The sequence below is a fragment of the Psammomys obesus genome, unplaced genomic scaffold (genome assembly GCF_907164565.1).
Source record: "Psammomys obesus unplaced genomic scaffold, mPsaObe1.curated_primary_1811, whole genome shotgun sequence".
Taxonomy (NCBI): domain Eukaryota; kingdom Metazoa; phylum Chordata; class Mammalia; order Rodentia; family Muridae; genus Psammomys; species Psammomys obesus.
The window spans coordinates 3267671-3287377 of NW_026596443.1; the positions used below are offsets into that span (position 1 = coordinate 3267671).

The following is a 19707-nucleotide window of genomic DNA, read 5'->3' on the forward strand; positions in this document are numbered from 1 at the left end:
GATAACCTCTTAGATTTTCTGGCATACTGCATGTCAGAGGGAAGCAGAGGTATATCAGAGAGCATTTTGATGTAAGGATTTTATATCTAGTTAGTTGGGTTCATGAAGTGCACAAAAATATGTTGTATGTGTGTGTATGCCTGTCTGCATGTTTCTGTGAGTGTGAATATGGCGGGCGGGGGGGAGGGTGCGTACATGTGTGGAGTACAGCTAGGCAACCTCGGGTGTCATTTCTCAGGCACCATGTACATGTCTGAGACATGGTCTCTGACTATCTTGGCACTTACCTAGTCGCTTGGCTGGCCAGCCAGCCAGATCCACACAACTGCCTAGCAACCCAGTACTGAAATTACAGAAATGCTGCCACACCTGCATTTTTATACATGGGCTCTGGGGGTCGAACTCAGATCACCCTACTTGCACAGCGAACACCGGGTGAGTCATCTCCCTAGCAAATATTCCTAACCACAAAAGCCTTGTATTATAAGGAATTAGAAAACATAATAGCCAGTATTGCTCTTAGCCTAAGAAAAACTTACGAAAAGATAAAGAACAAGCAATCAAGAGAGAAATTACAATTAAAAACCCAGAAATGAAGGCTTTTCCTGGCACCACTCAATGCAAAGGATCAAAGCCAGGGCCTCAAAGAAAAGTCATGATTGTGACACTTGAGGAGACAGCATTCAGACTTTGGAGCTGTCGAGATGGTTCAGGTTTGAGGGACAGGATATCAAGGGGGGGATAGGAAGGGAGAGAGAACCACAGAAATATCAATGAAACACTATTTATTTAAAAGTATGGACCATGACTGGAAGAGAGACCACATGAACACAGCATTTCCTCCAGCTCAATTTATGTATTATCACAGTGAAAAGAGCTTTGTGAACTGAGTAACCAGGAAAATATAACGCCAAACTGGTGAGACATAGAAAACCAGGCGAGACAAACACTAAAAGAAAACAGAAACATTATCAAAAGGATGTACTTCCCAAGCAAAGTATCCAGCACGATGTAATTTATCGTTAAACCCTTCTAAACTCTTAAATAAAAAAATTCTCTCACTTTATAAAATGGCTCAGGGATTTAAAAAAAACAAAGTTGGAGTGATACATAGCCTGATTACCGAAGTCCCTAACGAGAACACACAGCGTTAGCCCATGGTCATTTATGAATATTTTACTAGCATGTAATATACTATTATTGATACAATGTTACAACAATAACCTGCTTCTTAGTTTGGTGAGGTGCCTGCCTACCTGTCATCCATAAAGCCCAGGACTGATGCCCAGCACCACATAAACTAGGTGGGGTGCCATATGCCTAGAATTCCAACTCTTGGGGAGCTGAAGCAGACATACTGTCCTAAATTTGAGGCTTCCCTGGGCTTCACAGTGAGTTCCAGGTTAGCCAGATCTACAGAGTGAGAGCCTATCTCAAAAGTAACCCAAGAGCTTGTCACACCTTTAACCCCAGCACTTGGGAGGCAGAGGCAGGCAGATCTCCATGAGTTCAAGGCCATCCTGGTTTACTTAGTGAGTTCCTGTACAGCCAGGGCTACATAGAGAAACCCTGTCAAAAAAGGAAAAAGCAACCTGAAAAAGAAGAAAAGGAATAGTTCCCCAAAACCATATAGACTATCTTAGAGGTAAACTACCATTATACAGTCTAAGAAAATAGTACAGATCTTCCTTTCAAAATTTAGAACAAGGTAAATATGTTCGTTGTCATGAAAGCTCTAACATGTAAGACCAAAACAAGAAAAAAGAGGTGTGAATTACTATTTATAAATAACACTAGGTACCTGTAGATCTTGCAACCATGAATCCAAAAAGACCAGTAGCAATGCCCTGAGGGGCAATGTGACATTAACTGAAGTGCCCAGCCACAAAGCAAGTGTTTTTAATGCTCTGATTTGGATACAGTTAGAGTATGTCCCCCAGAGGGTCATGGGCTGGAAGCTTGGTCCCTAGTCTGGCCATGGTGAAAAGTGACAGAAACTTTGAATGGCCTGAGAAAAGGCCGTTAGGTCGTTGCTAGCACCACACTTGGAAAGGACTGATATAGTTGTTATGGATGTTGCTTAGTTGCCTTGAGAGTAGTTTGTTGTTTAAAACAAAACAAAACAAAAGCAAAAACAAAGAACAAAACAGTGAGCCTGCTCTTGACTCTCTCCTGCTTCCTACCTTGCCATCTGTTCTCTCCCTCTTGTGTGTGTTCTGCATGACAGCAGCTGCCATCTTGTGATGTTTCAAGAAGACCGAAGTGAAGCTGAGAAGATGCCAGTACCATGCTGCTCCTTCAGAAGTGCGAGTTAAGAACGCCAGGGTTTGGGCTGTGTATTCATCTCCATCGACTGCAGAGGTCCTACGCTCAACTGCCAGTAGCTCTCTAAACGTCCACACGCTGCCTAAGTCACCAGGGTACACATACTTCATTACAGCCACAGAAAACAAGCTAGCACAGCACCTGAATACTCAACCTACACTGCAGCAAGGAATAGAAGGGACAGATGTGAAACATCCCTCTTACATTAGCAGTAGCCACCAAAACAGCTTACACACAACAAAACCCAATAAACATCATGAAGTCATTCTAGCAAGAAATTTATAGGTCCTTAATGAGAACAAGTGAAACTGAAAATAAGTATATTGTAATCTATAAAGATGTTTTGGATTAAGAAAAATAATAAATCCTGTGGGCAAAGACTAAATTTCCTAAGTATGTGAAACAATGACAGTTCAATGCATAGACAATGTAAAGCCAACGTCCCCACTGAGCATTTTTGGAAACTTGGGTCACTGAAGAAATAAAACTAAAGTTGCTGTCATAAAACATAAGGTGAGCAAAACAACAGAAAATTAGACAGGGCGTTGCTTACCAAACCTTAAAACATCTGACAATAAAGAAAGCCCAATTAAAACACACACACACACACACACAAACACACACACACAAAAGAAGACTCAGAGCCAAACACCAAGCACTTCGAAGAGAAGGCTGCAAATGATGCAAACAGATTGGCTGGTTTCTATGTACTTGCAGGGAGCCTTCTCCAGAAGCAGAAAACAATTCCATATGCAATCACACTAATAAGAATAAAATACCTAGAAATAAATTGAAGAGAAAAACCTAGACACTTAGAAATGTATCTTAGTGGTGAATTACTTGCCTAGGGTGTGCAAATTCCTTAAGATGAATCCCCAACAGCCCAAGAAAGTGAAAAATCTATACTCTGAAAACTGCAAAAACAGGACAAAACAAAAACTAAAGAAAATAAAAAGAAAGGGGACAACCCCATCAGCAGATATGTAGGTAAATCAAAATACTGCTTATTGATATAAAAAGGAATGAGCAATTAGGAGGCAGACGCAGAAGGATCTTGAGTTTGAGGCCAGCATGGGCTACAGAGTGATATACTGGCTCAAATTAAGCAAAAACAGAACAACTGAAAAATAATAAGGGATGAAGTATTAACCCACAGTTACAAAGTATGAATGAACTTTAAAAACATTGTGACAGGCCAAAGGATAAGCTACATGGTGTATAATTTCATGAAATGTCCAGAACAGGATAATCCAGAGATTAGTCGTCAGGCTGGGGTGAGGGGTGGGGTGGGGGAATGCCTGAGGAGCAAAGTTTCCTTCAAAGAGTAACAAAATGTTTACAAGTCACATAGGGCATGACAATTATGCTATGTCACAATTATGCTATATCACAATTGAAAACACTTTAGTTAACATTCCTAGTTAAAGTTACACTAGTGTGATTTTAAGTTATACTAGTGTGTTTTTTTATTATTAACACTAGTGTTATATAAGTGCAATTTTAAGACGACACTAAACCAGACCCAACAGAAGGCATTAAAACATTCCATCTGTGTCTGTATGTTCAGAGAGAAGTACCCAAAAAGGCTAGCAAGCATTGTGTCTGGGTGGTAGAATTGTGGGTGATTTTTATTTTCTTCTTATTTTTTCTATTTTCTAAATTTTCTACAATGAGTCAGAACAAAAATAAACATGTTTTTAAAAACAAAGTGCGTCAGTGTATAATTAAGTTCCAGACTGTTGGAGTGCTGAGGCGAGGGGGCCGGCAAGGCTATGCTCCTCCGTGGAGCCTGCAGGCTGGAGCAGGGGAGGGAGGGTCTACAGTGGAGACCTGTTTACCTGCTTCATCTTGTCATCTCTGCGCCATACCTCCCCAAGAATCTCTTGGCCACTGTGTCTTACTGGAATCTCAAGGCCACATCCCCTTGACCTGACCACAAGGCCACTGCTGTGGTCTGGGACCTACCCCACAGTGGCCGCTGAAGGAAGCTTACTCATGGCCCCCAGCAGAGCATCTTTGCTGTGGACAGCCAGTAACTGGCTTCTCCCGTCTGTCTGCCCTTTGAAAACCCTGCAGCTGCCTCTATGCACTGAGACCTAACTGTAGAGACAGAGATCTTGTGCGCACAGCCTTTTTGCAGTAGGGGCTGTAAGTGTAGAGGCCATCTGGGCCTGCACCAAATCAAGCTGCCATTCTCAACTGAATGCTGCTCCTTGCTGTGGCCCCAACTCTTTCGCTGCCTTCCCATTTTGCCACAGTCTTCCTCCTCTCCTAGCAAAAGCTGTCCCTTTTTCCCTACCAGTTTAACTCTTACACCTCCTTCAAAAGCAAATTCGGCTCCTGCCATGTGGCTGTTGGCTGACAAATAATAGCTTCTCCTGTCCCACTGTATTCCAGCTCCTCTAATCATCACTCTATCCTGACATGAGCTATCTGTGGACATGTAATGAGCCTCTTATTTAATGACAAATAAGTGAGTGCATCATCGTGAAGATGCTCAACTCAGGGTGATGGAAGAAATGATCCAAACATGTTCACTGCCGCAGTAACTGATCCCAAGAGGGGTGGCCAGTTACAAGTTCAGGGGTTGGGAAAAGCTGTCTCTCTTGGAATAAACTAGTTTTACAATCAAGTCTCCTTAGAAGACCAATCTCTCTGAATCTAGCTCCACATAACCAGAGTTGCCCAGGCCTTCGTGCCACAGAACTTGTTACCAAGAGGAAATGATGGCACTGAAAAAGACAGCGCTGGGGACCAGGGTAACTCTACCAAAAGACCACCCCTTCCTGTGTAATAGGGTGCCCCCAGTGCCGTGCTCAGCCTCTCACTATCTCATTGGTCTTCAAAATGACCTCTTTGTTACTCCCAGCTGACAGATTTCAAAGCTGAGGATCAGAATGTTGAAATAGCCTGTGATCCTTTTCTACAAAAGGGAAGAGCTTTCTTTCTATAAAATCCCACAGGATTCTGTCCACAGAGAGAAGGCATTTGCCCGGGCTGCAGAACTCAAGGAGCCTGGTCAGGGTCTCCCGGCTGTGAAGAACTGCATGAAGGGATGGACGGAAAGACATCTGGGCCCAAGACTGGCATAGCACTCACACTGGCCAGCTCCCACAGCTGCCTTCCTTCCTGTGTCTCCTTCCAAGATACGGAGCAGCTTGGGCACAGTCAGATACAGAATTCACTTCTTACTAGAAAGAGGGACGAGCCAAGATGGATGGCATTTGCACCAGGCTGGACATAAAAGGCCTTTCTCAGAGCTTTCAATGCTTACCAAAATGTTGCCTTTTAGTATCAGAAGTCCCTAACCCAGATCTCCAGCTAATACCCACATCCTCAGATACAGGCAGCTATGGCAGACTCCAGGTCCAGCAGGGCATTTGGCACAGTTGGTATTTTCTGGAACAGAATATTCACTATTCATTCATCCCTAGAAGCACTTGCTTGGTTCCATCACACAAATCCGAGAACTACCACCAAAATGTGGACTAAAAGCCAAGACTAAGAGAAAAGAAAAGGTTACAAAGACAGGTTCCCTGACTCTGGTACTGAGTGTTCTCCAAATGTTGGGCAAGGCCAGAGCCAGATGGAGCCATCCTGGGAGACTCCCTGGAGGAGGTAAGTCCTAAAGTAGCAGGAAGGAGAGAAGCAAGGCAGTGTGGAAAAGGAAAACATCTTAGCTTGAGAAACACTTCAGGCAAAGTCTTGGAGGGAGAAGAGCCTGGGTCAGGGAGAGGAGGGGACAGTTGCTGGACAGGCAGCGGAGACTAGGTACACCACAGTGACACATAAAGGAAGGTTTGCCCCAGGAAGTCAGAGCTTTTTGTGTGATCTCTAATGAAAGGCACAGGTTACCTTGCTGGTGCCACAGGAACCTTGGGTGCACACTTCAGCAAGCCGCTCCCAGCCCTTTCCCACCTGACAAAGGACAGATGCCAGAACCCCCTCCGCCCCGCCCCTCCCGAGGACGAGCATGCTTCCAGTTCCCCACCAGCACCCACCATGGACACAGCACGCTGCCTCCCTCTCTGGTTCTCGTTCCCTCTCCTCTTCAATCTTTCTTCCCTTCTCCCCCTTCTCACCTCCTCTCTCTTCCAGGTGGGGCCCACCTACCCCCACACTCCAGATGTTCTGAAGGAGTTTTACTCCTAAGGCCATTCAGGCCCCTAGGTTAGCAGATGTGCGGCTGAGAAGCAGGTTGATGGGGGCCAGGGGAGCAGGCTGGAGCTGGGGCTGGGGGCCGAGACAGCTGCCTTGGCCCAGAAGGCCTGGTTGGTCCCTGAGGAGGCAGAGCAGCTTCATTCTTGTCAACTGCAGCTGAGCAGGAAGGAAAGGGGACTGAGCTGGGGGGGAGCATCTTCAGGGAATGGTGCCTCCTGGCTCCCTGGATCTGGAGGCTCGTCTTCTTTCCTCCCCACCTCCACCCCAACCCAGAACTCTGGAAAGTACAAACACCCCAAGTAGTCAGCTTTCACTATTTTTCCATAAGACCCTGCCTCTTCGTTGTAGGAAGACGCCTGTTCCCCACAAACGTCGAGTGACTGCAGAACCTAGATTACCCTCAAGTAGCTGTAACTCTTAAATAATGATATCCTTGACTTTGAGGGCCACCGCATGGCTTTCTCAAAATTAACAGGTTTATTGTTTGATTTAGAGTGATGTATGTTCCCGTGTGCAGCCCTTCACCTCCCCTCCCCTCTCTCTCTCTGGTACATAACCAAACTCAGACTCCCCTAAGGCAGCTGCCTTGCCTACATCGGCTGTGCCCTGCATCCTGCTCATGTCAACTGCTTCCCCGCTCTGACTGCTGTCTCAACCCTCTCTGCTATCCCACCACCCCAGAAAGTGAATGAGAGCAGGGGAAAATTGTAAACCCAAGATTTTTCCTCCTTCCTCAGAACCACCCACCTGCCACATGCTCTGAGGAAGAATCTAGAAAGTGGGAAGGAGCAAATAAGTTGGGGTAGAAAGTGTATGGCCTCAGGACCCAGAGACCTGAGCTGAAATTTAAGCCCTGGACCTTCCAAGCTACTGCCACCGGGCAAATGACTAACATCTCTGCTCCTGCCACCTTGGTCACCAACACACATCCAGACTGCCTCTTCCCCAAGGAAAAGGCAGTCCAGGCCCGTAAGCATGCTCCACCAGGCATCAACTCCCCTCAAAAACAAACTGTCACCACAGATGTTTTCAAGATGTCTTGCCTGCCTTTGTGGACCGAGACTGGGGAACAGGGCACCTCTGGCAGTCACTCAGTGCCTGCTATGTGCCATGCACGGCTTCAGAATTAAAAGAATCCAAAAAAAGAACGGAAGGTAAGGAAAGTCAGGTGCGGTGGTGGACTCCAGAGGCAGGGGCAGCAAGGTCATGAATCTGAGATCAGCCTAAGCCTACACAGAGAAACTTTGTCTCAAAAATTAAATAACAACAATAATAACAAAGACACAGAGTCTCCACCTGCGCTGAACTCAGAGGACTGTAGAGAGGGGAACACACTGAGGCTGGAAGGCAATGCTGAGTCTCACAATCTCAGGACAGTGGGGTAAACCAGTGGATTAGCAGAAAAACCTCCTGCAGCATACTGCCCCAATGCACAAGCAGGTGAAAGCGCTGAGAAGGAAAAGCAGGAGCCAGTGTCTTTGGGAGACAGACACAAAGAGCCGGAGCAGTGCAAGTCCTGAGCCAGGTGTGGGGTGGGGAGGAGGGGTCATGGGAATTTGGGCTGTGTCTTCGGGATCACATTGAAGAATCTTACAGCAGCAGTATTTGCTCAGATTCATGTTTAAGCCCCATCTGGCTGCAGTTAAGGGCAGAGGGCAGGTTCAGGACAGAAGCAAGTAGCCAGCTAGAAGGCTGTCGCAAGCAAGGGAAGTAATGAGACGTAGACTTGTTTCAGAGAAGTTGGAACAAACAGTCATTGGAACCCAGTGCACTGGATGCATTCGTGGTGCTAGAGTCAAAGCTGACACCCACTTTCCAAACTACGGAAGTAAATGAATGGTGTGACTTCCTGGAATAGAGACTTCAGAAAGGCAACCTGTGGGAGAAGTGGTGGGGCTTACGTTGGGAAATGTGTGAGGCCTTCGAGACCCACCAACCAGAGACTCCACCGGTCAGTTCAGTGGGCCAACCTACGCTGAGGAGGTAGATCCTCTTGGAATCATCGGCATGCAAGTGGTCACAGAGCTCTCAGACAGAAAGAAAGGAAAGCCCCAGGACAGACCCCAAAGAACGGTGCCCCTTTAGAGGACGGGCTAAAGGAAAGTGATTTGTGAAGAAGATGGATGAGTGACCAGAGGCAGGGAGAATTCGAGAATGAGTTTCAGTAACAGCCAAAGGAAATGAGCCCGGCAAGAGCCAGAGAGCCAGGGCTGGAAAGCACGAGCACAAAGGCTATGATCAGCCAGAAGAGCCACAGAGGCCACACTACAGGCAGCCCTAGGAGAGTACGAAGCAGAGAAGAGCTGATGCAGCTCGAGGCTGTACAGCAGGGCCCTGATAAGTGGACCAGTAGACCTGCTGCTGCGTCAAGACCGGATGAGATACATGCAACACTGGAGATGCTCGAGTCCCTTCTGCTCACCTCCCTGCCTCCTGCTCTCACCCTATAGGCAGTGATTTGGCACTGATAAGGATGGTGCTGAGGTCACCACTAATGAAGATTTTCTGGGACCAGAGGCTGTGCTGTGCTCCCTGCTCAGCAGGCAATAGCAAGCAAACCAGCCTGAAAACACATCTGGAGACAATTAATTTCTTTTAGTAGACAAGAGGAGGGTGGCAAAAGCTCAGGGTCACAGTGCCCATCCCCTCAATCAAGAGACTGCTGAGCCAAAGAACAACAGACACCCCTTATTATGGGCTGCCAGGCCCATCCTAGCCCTGCATCCTTTTGCTCTAGCCTTCCACAGTAGCTCATCTTTCAAACACTAGGACTTTTCATTCCTCACCTGCCCTAGCCCAGACCCTGTCCAAGAGTCCAGCATTCTTCCATATGGCCTCCCCACCCCACCATGCCCTGCCCCACCCGCTGGAGCTCTTTAAGAGAGAGTTGGGGGAAGGAGCTGGCTCTAGGTCCCAAAACAGGTGTCAGGAGTGGTGAGGAAAAGGAAGCCACCTTGGCAAGCATCCCCGGACAGGGTCACATTCCAGAGCAACTGATCTTACAGCCATCTGGCCCACGTGGTCACACAAGCTTATAAATAATTCATCCCCTCTCTAAAGGAAAAAAAGGGTCTGGACTGGGCTCCTTCGCTGATTCCTTGGTGACACTGAGAATACTCTACCCTCTGTGTGAATCTGTGGACCGCTGACCTTCCTGCTCTGCTATTCTGTGGTCCCAGGTGGGCAGCCTCGGTCCATGCATCCCTGCCTGGGCCACAGAAAGAGCCAGGGTCTTCTCTAGCCTTCTCCAGTTGACATGTGGATTCCCACCCCACAGCAAGTAGTCAGTAACCACCAGTACTCTCAAGGCTCATAAATAGACAGAAAATTACCCAAAGACTCTCTGTAAAGACCACTTTTCCCTGACTCTGACCCATCTTCTCTCACTAGGGTGACTGGGGGTAGAGCCAAAAGGCTGCTTGCTAGCTCCACAGAGGTAGCCGGGCACTTCTAGTGCCTTCTCTCACCTCCCCTTTGGGCTGCTTTGAGGCCTCAGTGGGGTAGAATCCTGGAAAATGTGAGCTCTGAGGAGAGGTCAGGAGACAGATTTCCCCTGTGCCCAGGCCAAGTGAGCAGAGTATGACCCTTCCTTTACAAAGAAGTTAGCTTCTCCACCCTCTTTTGAAGTTATTGGCCACTGGAAGTTCTTCACAAAATCTAACCCTTTCTTTCCAACTGAGTCCTCCCTCAAGGGGTTATCCAGTACTTCTACAATTAAGCCAATTGCATTCTTCTATTTCTAGCCCATGAGTACAGGTCGATGCAGGGGAATGAATAGGGAATTCTGAGCTTTGGGGACTTTATATAGAAAGTCTTTGGCAGCTAAGAACTGTCGGAAATTAATCATTGGTGTTGACTGCTGTCCACCTTAACTGAGATTGGAAGGAAGGGTAAGGTATCTCCATCAAGGCCAGGGTACATCACACCCCAAGATCCTGGAGGAAAAGATGAGTAATTCTAAGTCAGACTGTACTGACCACCTAGAGGGTAGGGTGGGGTTAAAACACAGGTTCTGAATCAAGTAGTCTGGGTGGTATCTGAGGTTTTGTGCGTCTCATATGCTTCAGGAGGCTGCTGCTGCTGCAGACTCATGAGCATGGAGGATGTGGACAGTGTCCCCAAAATGGGCACTGCATGAGGGGGAGTTTCCTAAGACCAAGATTCCTTGGCCCCAATCCTAGGGATCTCAGTTCCGGAGGTCTGAGACAGGACCTCAGCTTTGCACTTGATGAGTTTCCTTGGTGTTTAGTGTTTCTAGGATCCCACACAGCTAAGCTTCTGTGAATCTAGAGTCCTGCTAAGAGTGTTCATGGTGGTGCAGGCATATAATCCCAGCATTCAGTAGGCAGAGGCAAAAGAACCATGAATTTGAGATCAGTCTGGCTGTTGAGTTGAGACTTTATCTCAAAAAAAAAAAAAGTACATGGATTCAGAATTCAGATCTGTGAGCTGCTCCCTAAAGCTCCATTTGCTCATCTGTAAAATGGAGGGCATAGCATCTACTATGAAGATATGTAGAAACAAATAAATGTGCCTATGCCTGTGGCACATCAAGCCTTGCTGCACAGTTAGCACCCAGAAAATATTAGCCCCTGGTGTGATTTGTGTCAGCTCCCTTTGCTACACCTGCTTTGAATTCTGTTCTCCCGTAGTAGCTTCTCTACCTGAGGAGCTTGGCTCCAACAGTGTGGTTAAGGGGAAGATGAGAACTCTGACATCCCACATAGGTTATGAGCTGCCTACTCAGTGCCTTCTGTGCCATGCACTGCAAGCACTGCACACAGCAGAAAAGAATAGATAAACGGAGGCAGGCAGGAGGGAAGGAAGGGTGGTGGACGGAAGGGAACCACATATGATGGAGTCTCATCTGTGCTGGTGTTCCCAGGAGTCCAAGCTAAGGCTCTGCCATGGCCTTGGCTGCTTAGGACAGGCCCTTTGCCCAGGTGGAGGAGGAACCTGTGTAGGAGGGGCAACCCCGCCCTTGGGCTCTGCTTGAGGGCTCCCTTGAGTCTAAACCTAATCGGAGGTCCCAGGCTCACCCCCTGGGTGCCCTGGTGTCTCAGCCCAGATCTCTAAGGGGCCTTAGGAGCCATGAGCTTCAGACAGAGACTGTCTGACCCAGGAAGTCTCCCAGCACCACACATAGCCCCAAAACACCTGCAGGGAGATGCAGAACCCCGGACTCTGCGCTGCACTGCTTCCCATCATACAGGAGCCCAATGCTGCTCCTGGGTGGCCCAGTTGAAGCCAAGTCTGTTCCAGACTAGCATTTATGGCTGAAAGAATCACAGACAGGTCCCAGAGCCCATCCCACCATGGACAGTCTCTCAGTGGCTCTCAGGAGCCAAGTGACTCATGTTGGGACCCTCACTTGCTACAAGTGCCACTAGTCTGGCCACCCGCCCACCTCAGAGCAGCCTCTGCCCAGACGCATGTAGTAATCAACTCCCGGAACCTTGGAAGATCCAAACAAGGCAGCATATAATCATGCTGCCTGAAATAGCCACGCCAGGGAGGCCATCGCCACCCCACATGTCCCTGGAGACCCCTTGTTAGGCCCCCTGACACAGCTGGTCCCCAGGGCCCTCCCTAACTAGCAGCATAAATTGGGGTACCAACAGAACTCACCAAGTCACCAGCAGGGCTTGAGGCCAGCTTTGGATATGGGGACTTCCCTTCCTTGTGGCAGATTGAGCAGCTTCAGGCTGGAATCTTGGAGCACAGTTCTCAGGCTTGGGGGGAGGGGGCTGGTGCTCTTGCTCCTGTCGGCTCTGGGTCCCCATCTGCTGCATTCCTGCAGGTGCAGGCTGCGGTTTATGGGCCCTCCCCCCCTTCCCTGTTTACTTCCTTTTGACTCAACATGAGCTATTTTGTTGTTGTTTCTAGTTTCTGTGAGTGTGTTGCCTCCTCTGGTAGCTCAGGCTGGCTCCCAGTTCACTATGTAGCCAGTCTGCTTCCACCTCCCCAAGTGCATGAGCCTCGAGCATGCTCTGGGCCCATCCTTCTTATTCACAACTTTCCTTGCAAGAGGCTGAAATGTGACCCCAAATGATACATTCACATCCAAATGTCCAGAGCCGGTACATGAGATCTTGTTTGTTGGTGATTTTGTGGATAATCTAAGAAACACTCTGGAGATGAGATCATTAAAATCCAATGGCAAATATTCCTGTGAGAGGTGACAGAGAGACAGATGAGAGGAGGAGAGGCCATGAGAAGATGGAAGGCAGACACGGGAGCAATGCAGCGGCAAGGGATGCCAGGAGCCACCAGAAGCTGAAAGAGGCAGGGAAAGTGTCTGCTGGGACCTCCAGTCAAGTAGCCTGCTGGTGCCTGGAGGACTGTGTCTGTGGAAAAAAATCTGTTTAAGCCACACCATTGTGGTGTGTTAAGGTGACCCAGAAAAAGAAGCTCCCCACATCTCTACTTCATCTTCAGTGGGTCAGAATCACTGGAGGACCTGCTGGAGCAGAGTCAAGCCCACCCACAGCCTTAGTCCAGTGGAGATGGGCTGGGGCCTAGGAATGTGCATTCCCCACTTTGAGACCCATCTTATCATGTAGCTTAAGCTGCTCTAAGAAGCCAGAACCCTTCTGCCAGAGCCTGTGGAATGCTGGTACACAGTGCCCCACAAGGCTGAGAATGCAGCAGCCTAACAGATTCCCAAGTGATACAATCAGCTATTTTGGACAAGAGCTGGAGAACCATTGTTCTGTGAGCTCTTCCAGTAACTAAGTTTGCCCATTCTCTGCCCACAGTCCCTTCTCCAAAGAAGCCTCCCTTGGCCCACCACTGTACCCTCCTCATGCTTCCTCAGTTCTCAGGAGACCCTGGAGAATGCCTCCCAGAGGGAATGCCCCGTCCCTATCCAGGCATATCTGGCTCTTCTCAGCCTTCCCTGGGGCCTCCTGACAAATTGCCTATGAACGGAGAGGAGAGCCCTACTGTCACCCCAGAAGACTCCTGTGGACCCTCCCCTGTCTGATGCTATGAGCCAGACTGTAAGTGGACCTGTAGAAAGTTCCTGGAGTGTCAGTGCACTCTCCAAAAGCACAGTCATGGTCACTAGGCATGCTCACTCTCTCACAGTCTTCAGGTTCCCACCAAGGCTGAGAGTTCTCAGGGGCAAAGCTAATATCTCATTGGCAGGCCCTAGCTCTTCAGACTACCAATATCGTCCTGTCTGTCTAGGCTCTACTTTAGAATTCCAAGGTACAGACAGAAATAGTTGGATCTAGGATCCCCAGGCACATATGGCAGAGCTCAACAGCTCCTGGAGGTAGTGCCCTGGAAATACTCTGGCCTCCAGATCCCAAAAAATCCCAATCCTCAGAGCTGGTCCCTCTGCCACTCAGACTCAGTCTTGGAGGCAGCTGGGTGCAGTAGATGTGTAAGTGGCTTCCTCACTGGTGGCTCTACTGCAATACCATCACCTCTCTGTGCCTCGAGATGCTCATCTGTGGAGTGCGGAGGGTGAAACCAACAGTAATGGTCCCACAGGAGTGCTATGAAGACGGAGGTGACAGGTGCAAGTGACTGAAACACAGCAAGTGCCACCTGCGTGCTGCTCTTATTAGCCTGGCCTGGGGCATTATTAGTCTGTGCGCAGCTGTCCCTTCAAAATAGGCCATGGTGTGGAGGAAGGGGCACCTGCTTGACCTTTCCCAGGAACCCCTCTTATTCCTGTCCTCAGGACATCTGGAATGGGATTGAATGCTCAAATGCTTTGTCATTTTCTCCTGAACACATGTCTTTCTTCTCCCTGTCCAACTCTGCTGCATTCCCAAGATGCAAGGCGTAAAGTTCATAAGGAACTTGTCATAGCACAGAGAAGGAAACTGGGGCCTAATGTGAACAAGTCCCAAGAGTCATCGGCTACTCCAGAACAGGACCAGGCACTCTATCATCTTCAGGCAAGATAATCCCTTGACCTTCCCACCTTAGAAATGGAGAACCCTAGGCTCAAAGAGGAAAAATAATTGACAGCTAGTATTGGAGCTTTGGAAAGGTATTAAAGGGCAGAGTGAAGAAGACCTGGGTACTATGGAGTCTAAACTAAACCAAAATCCCACCTCTGTTCTATCTCAGCTGTTTGACCTCAAGTGAGCTGCTTAACTTCTCTGGACTTTAGTTGCCTCATCTATAAAATGGTCATAAGTAGAAGCTACCTGGGAGGTATTTCAATGTTAGCATTCTGTCCATGGCCCAGTGAGCTCCCCTCTTCAGCTTTCCCCTCCTCCCACCCTGTGTCCTCAAGAGCACATCCCTATGCACACCAGGGAGGCATGGGGGGGTGCATCCCTCTGCTCCAGACTCCCCACTCCTCCTCCCAGTAACAAGTGGCTTCTGTGTTTTGGATGGATGGAGGGAGGAATGGAGGGAGGGATGGAGGGAGGGAGAAATGGAGAGATGGATGGATCCCGGCTCTCAGTTGGGAGCCCAGTGTTGCTCTTGAGTCATTTCTCCAGCAGCATCCTCTGTGGCTGTCATGGTGATAAGCACTTCCCAGAGCTTCCAAGACCGCCTCTTTTCTGTCCTCTCCCTTTTTTTTTTTCTTGCCACTGTGCTTCTCAAGATGCCCAGCCCCAGCCCAACCTGACTCTGAGAGCATTGCTTCTGCATTTCCATGGGCTCCCCCAACACCACCTCAGGGCCCCGCCTCCCCCACCCACCCAGTTTCTATTTAGCCCCAGGCTCTGATGGCTTCTAGTGGTTTCTCTTGGCCTGGATTCATGCCTGGTGTAACAAGTCTGGTGTGGCTGCACTCCTCCCACATTGGTCAGGGAGGAAGTAAATGTGTGCAAAGGGGGGTTACTGGGGAGTGGGGTGCCACCAGCCCAGGTGCCAAACCAAATAGCTTATGTGCCGTATGTGCCACATCCAACTCAGTACATGGGCCCTGGAATGCAGGCTGGCTGCCCCTGCCCCACACCCCACCCCCATACTAGACTCCCCATACCTACTTCCTGTTCCTTCTGTCTGGCTCTAGCCAGCAGAAGATAGGACCATCCGCAGGGCTCAGCCATGCCAGGCTCCAGAACAGAGATGCCCCCATGTGGAGGTGTCAGGGGACATGAGCTCTGCTGTACACCTTCTCTGCTCTAAAGAGGTCAGCCCAAACAATGGGAGAGCACGGAAAGGGATGTGGCTCTGTGCCTCACCGATGTGCCAGCTCCCAATGCCAGGCAGGACATTGCAGTTTGCTCCTGCTCTGGGGAAGGAGGAGGGCCCTGAGTGGTGGTCATCAAAGGAAGGTCTCCTTCACGGTCTTTGAAACCCCACAGCTGAAGTACACCTGTCTATACCACAACAACTCTACCTTGGATAGCCCCGAAACCTTCCTGCTGATCTCCTCATCTGCTAGCACTTAAGGAAGGAGATGAGGAAGAAGCCACATGGGTGATGTAACATACGGAGCTGACAACAGGTCTGTGGGTACTGGCCTCAGCTGTCTTCTCAGCCTGGTCTTACTGCGGCTATCTGACATGGTGAGGAATGAATTTGGTGGGGAGCACCGCCCTTTGATGTCTGGTGGCTAGGATATCTTTCCTTGACTCCTTCACTTTCCAAAAGCTCGGGATGTAAATGTCTACCGTTCTGAGTCCTCGAATTGGGTACTTCCTCCTCACCTTTTCCCCCACCCCTGCACACATACATGCACACACACATGCTCGTTAGTGTGCGCATGCATATATATGCATGATTTCACACACACACACACACCTTCACCCTGCAGACAGAATAAAGAACCTCCGGTTTGTCTAGGAGAGCAGTCACCTTGGTTTCCCCGAGCTCTCGCTGTGTTCAACATTTATCCATCACATTCTGCATGAGTTCTACCACATCCAGGCTCATGGTGTCCAGATCTCCTTCTACCGAGATGTCAAAGACAGAGAGCTGGGTTCAGTGTGATTTCTCCCCTTCCCCTGCTCCCACGGTCAGCGAATGCCTATGTCAGTCACAACAGAAGGCCCTGTTCCTGTCTCTCCTGTACCTTGAACTCATCTCATGCCATGCCCCTGAGGTGAGTAGGTGCCAACACAGACATGGTTGTATGTTTAAGGAAAAATGGGATGGAGGTTGAGTAACCTCAGGGAGTCTACAAAGGAACTGAGGTGTGATTGTAAAGGAGTCTGCCTCCTGAGTGCTGAAGTTCCCAGAGCCCATAAGCTTCTCCCTTCACTGCTGCACCTGCCTGCCCACTGGCCACCGTCACTCTCAGCACCTAGCTTTCATCCCACCTCTTCAATCCCATCACTGCTGCCGAAATGGGACTTTTCAAAAGCACAAACTTGCCCATTGCTGTCCTGTTGAAAGTCCTTCCAAGGCTCCCTTCTATCTTCATCATGGAATCCAAACCCTTAACAAGCTCACTGCCACTTACCTGTCAGAGAACATAATTTGCTAATTCCAGATCTTTCTCTATCTACTTCTGCCCTTCTTACCAGTCACACATGTGCACGAGCACACACACACACACACACACACACACACACACACATACACACACAGTTCAGCCAGACTCCCTGGGGCTCACTAAGTTTCTTCCCCTTTTCCCTCTCTACCTTAACTCCCTCTGGTCCCTCTGCCCATCACATCCTTCCCTGCTTCTTCGCATGACTGAGATTTCCTGATCCTTCAAAACCTAATACAAATTTTACAGATTAGTACAGCCTCAGAAGCAGTTTGAAATAAATGAACCGATGGTTAGACGAACACCATCACGGCTGTGCAGGGCCTTCTGTGTCTCCATCCCTACCAAATGGGTCCAACATGTTCTTTTCAGGAAAGCCCGTGGAGGGGGCCAGGGTAAGAGTGTGATCCCCACTTTGAAGAGGAATAAACTGAGGCATGTAGTCAGGACCAGAGGCACGGTCTGAAGCCAAGTTTTGCCTGGCAGGTTGGCACTTGGCACTCTCATGGTTATAAGAAACAAGACCCACACATCTGCCTTGGGTTCTGCCTTCATATGCCTAAACAGAGGGTGCAGTGGGGCTGGGCAAATGTTCCAGTCCTGCAAACCAGGGATCAGCCCACTCTCAGAAAGCATTAAAGAACTGCCCATCTAACTAAAAGTGCCAGGCCTGCTCTGAAAACAGAGCCTTCAGCGAAAGGTGTGACTCACCTTTTATTTTTAATTAATGATTTAACTTCAAAATAAGTCCAAGTTTTTCCTATGAGTCTGTTTGATGCTTTGATTGAAATGTCAACCCTCCCCCTCCCCACTCCATCCACCACCTCTTATTTTTGGCTCTCTCAGCCCTTTGCTAGTGCCCTAAGCAAATGTTTAGTCTGCCTGCAAGACAGCATGCACAGGCATTCCTGGCTTTCATCTACTGACCTCGGCCTCCCAGGGCATACTGCCTACCTATCCTGCTAAATGAGGGAGAGGCTGCTGGGGCCAGAGACCTAGACACTTTGGGGTGGAGGGCAGACAGATGACAGAATGAGGGAAGGCAGGTTCTACCATCCAGGCCACTCAGGCAGCCAGAGAGGAAAGCCAAAACAGTGGTGGCTGTGACTAGGTGGCCAGGGACCTTCTACTTAAAGGTAGAATCCAGCAAAAAGCCTCTTTCCCTATCTCCCTCCTTCTGCTCAAGGACAATCAAAACAGGTTAAGACTGTATGACTGGCAGCACCACAGCAGAACCTACAGCCAAGGACACTGCAAGCCTTGTCCTATATACTCACGACATATGCCTCAGTCTCTACAAGGTTAAATTTCATGCCTACCTGAGTCCTACCTTTCAACTGTGATTTTTCCCAAAGTACTTATTCACCTATTGGTTGGATATAGATACAACCAAAAATTCAACTGGCTTCCATAAGCAGGTGACAGGTACCATGCTCCAGCCCTGCGCTGGGCACAGCATGCAAACAACCCAATATGTAGTCAGGGCCAGCTTCCCTCACCCTAGAACCTGTACCCACTTCCATGGACAGGCTTAGCCCTGCTGCCATGATTCCCCTGCTGAGGAAAAGAAGGACTATGGGGCTTCTTGGAAGGTGGGCTTTATCCTGGGTGGCCCAGAGTCTAAGATCACAGTCCCCTCTCCCTGCTAAGTAGGGAAGTAGGTGTTTGAACCTGGCTTCCCTCCTCCTCCTGAGCCCCAGGGTAGAATCCAGCTAAGGGGAGGAGACAGCCCCTTCTGGTGCTTCTTTGGGACAGTAGTCTCCACCCCATATCCCAGCTCCCATTGGCAGACTGCCAGTAGCCTCAGGAATTCTGCCCTGGTGGCCCTACCTAGGGAGGTTCCACGTCCAAAGTCCTGCAAGCACACAAGTGCCATGGATACACACTTATGACAACAAACCCCTCAAGGAACCAAAGCCAGGGGCACCGCCTTCACTAGCAAATGGGCCGAAGAAGAAGGGAAAGTAAGGCAGGGGTTGTGCCCTGAACCCAGGAAGGTGGGAGCTCAGTGACTCACAGTGACTGCAGCCTGGGCAGATCCCACAGCGCCTCTGCTGGGATCCCTTGGAGCTGGTTGCTCTGCAGCATCCTGAAGGAGAGAGAGGTCTGTAAGAGTCAGTGGGTTAGGCTCCTCCTTTGAAACTCCCTCTTCTACTTCAGAGCCCAGAGTTTGAGGTGTAGCCTCCTGTCCTGTTAGTGGGAACTAACTGGGGCATGGTTGAAGAACACAGGGGATTGGAAGGCCCAGTGTATAGAGAGGTGCCTCAGGAGGGCTTGTAAGACAAGGCAGGAGGAAACGGGGTGACAAAGAGGAGAGGCGTAGACATTTAATCCAACTTGGGAGGCAGAGAGAAGTTCAAGGACAGCCTGGGGTATTCACTGAGTTCCAGGCTAGCCTGAGCTACAGTGGAAAAGAGAAAGGTGGGATTCTGCTGAATTTTACCCAGGATGTATTTTGGTTTTACTTCCCAGGCCTTAGTTTCCCTGTCTATTCAGCTGAGAGGCTAAGGATTTCTTTGTGAGAGAGGAAGATGTGAGTGAAAGTAAGAAGACTGAAGACTGTCCCTCAAGTATCAGGGCATCTCAAAAATATGACTTCTGGAGTCCTTTTCTACAGAAGCAATTTGAAGTCCCCCCCGTCCCCACTCCTACCCCCCATCAATCATCAACCTATTGTAGCGGCTTAATCTCACATAAGCACACACTAAGTAGCTGCTTCTGAGGCTGCCAGCCTAGAACTAAGCCAGCCACAAAACCCAGGAGGGCAGCACAGACAGAAGCCACAAAGCTTCTGGGGATCTGGAAAC

At 49.1% G+C, this 19707-nt stretch overlaps 1 protein-coding gene across 1 annotated transcript in view; it reads right to left on the reverse strand.

Moving 5' to 3' along the window:
- The window catches only part of Lgr6 (leucine rich repeat containing G protein-coupled receptor 6), a 118343-nt gene that overhangs the window by 58120 nt on the left and 40516 nt on the right, over positions 1 to 19707 (reverse strand). The window contains exon 4 of the mRNA XM_055598190.1: positions 18918 to 18989. Within this exon, the coding sequence (XP_055454165.1) occupies positions 18918 to 18989 (72 nt within the window). The remainder of the gene's footprint in view (positions 1 to 18917; positions 18990 to 19707) is intronic.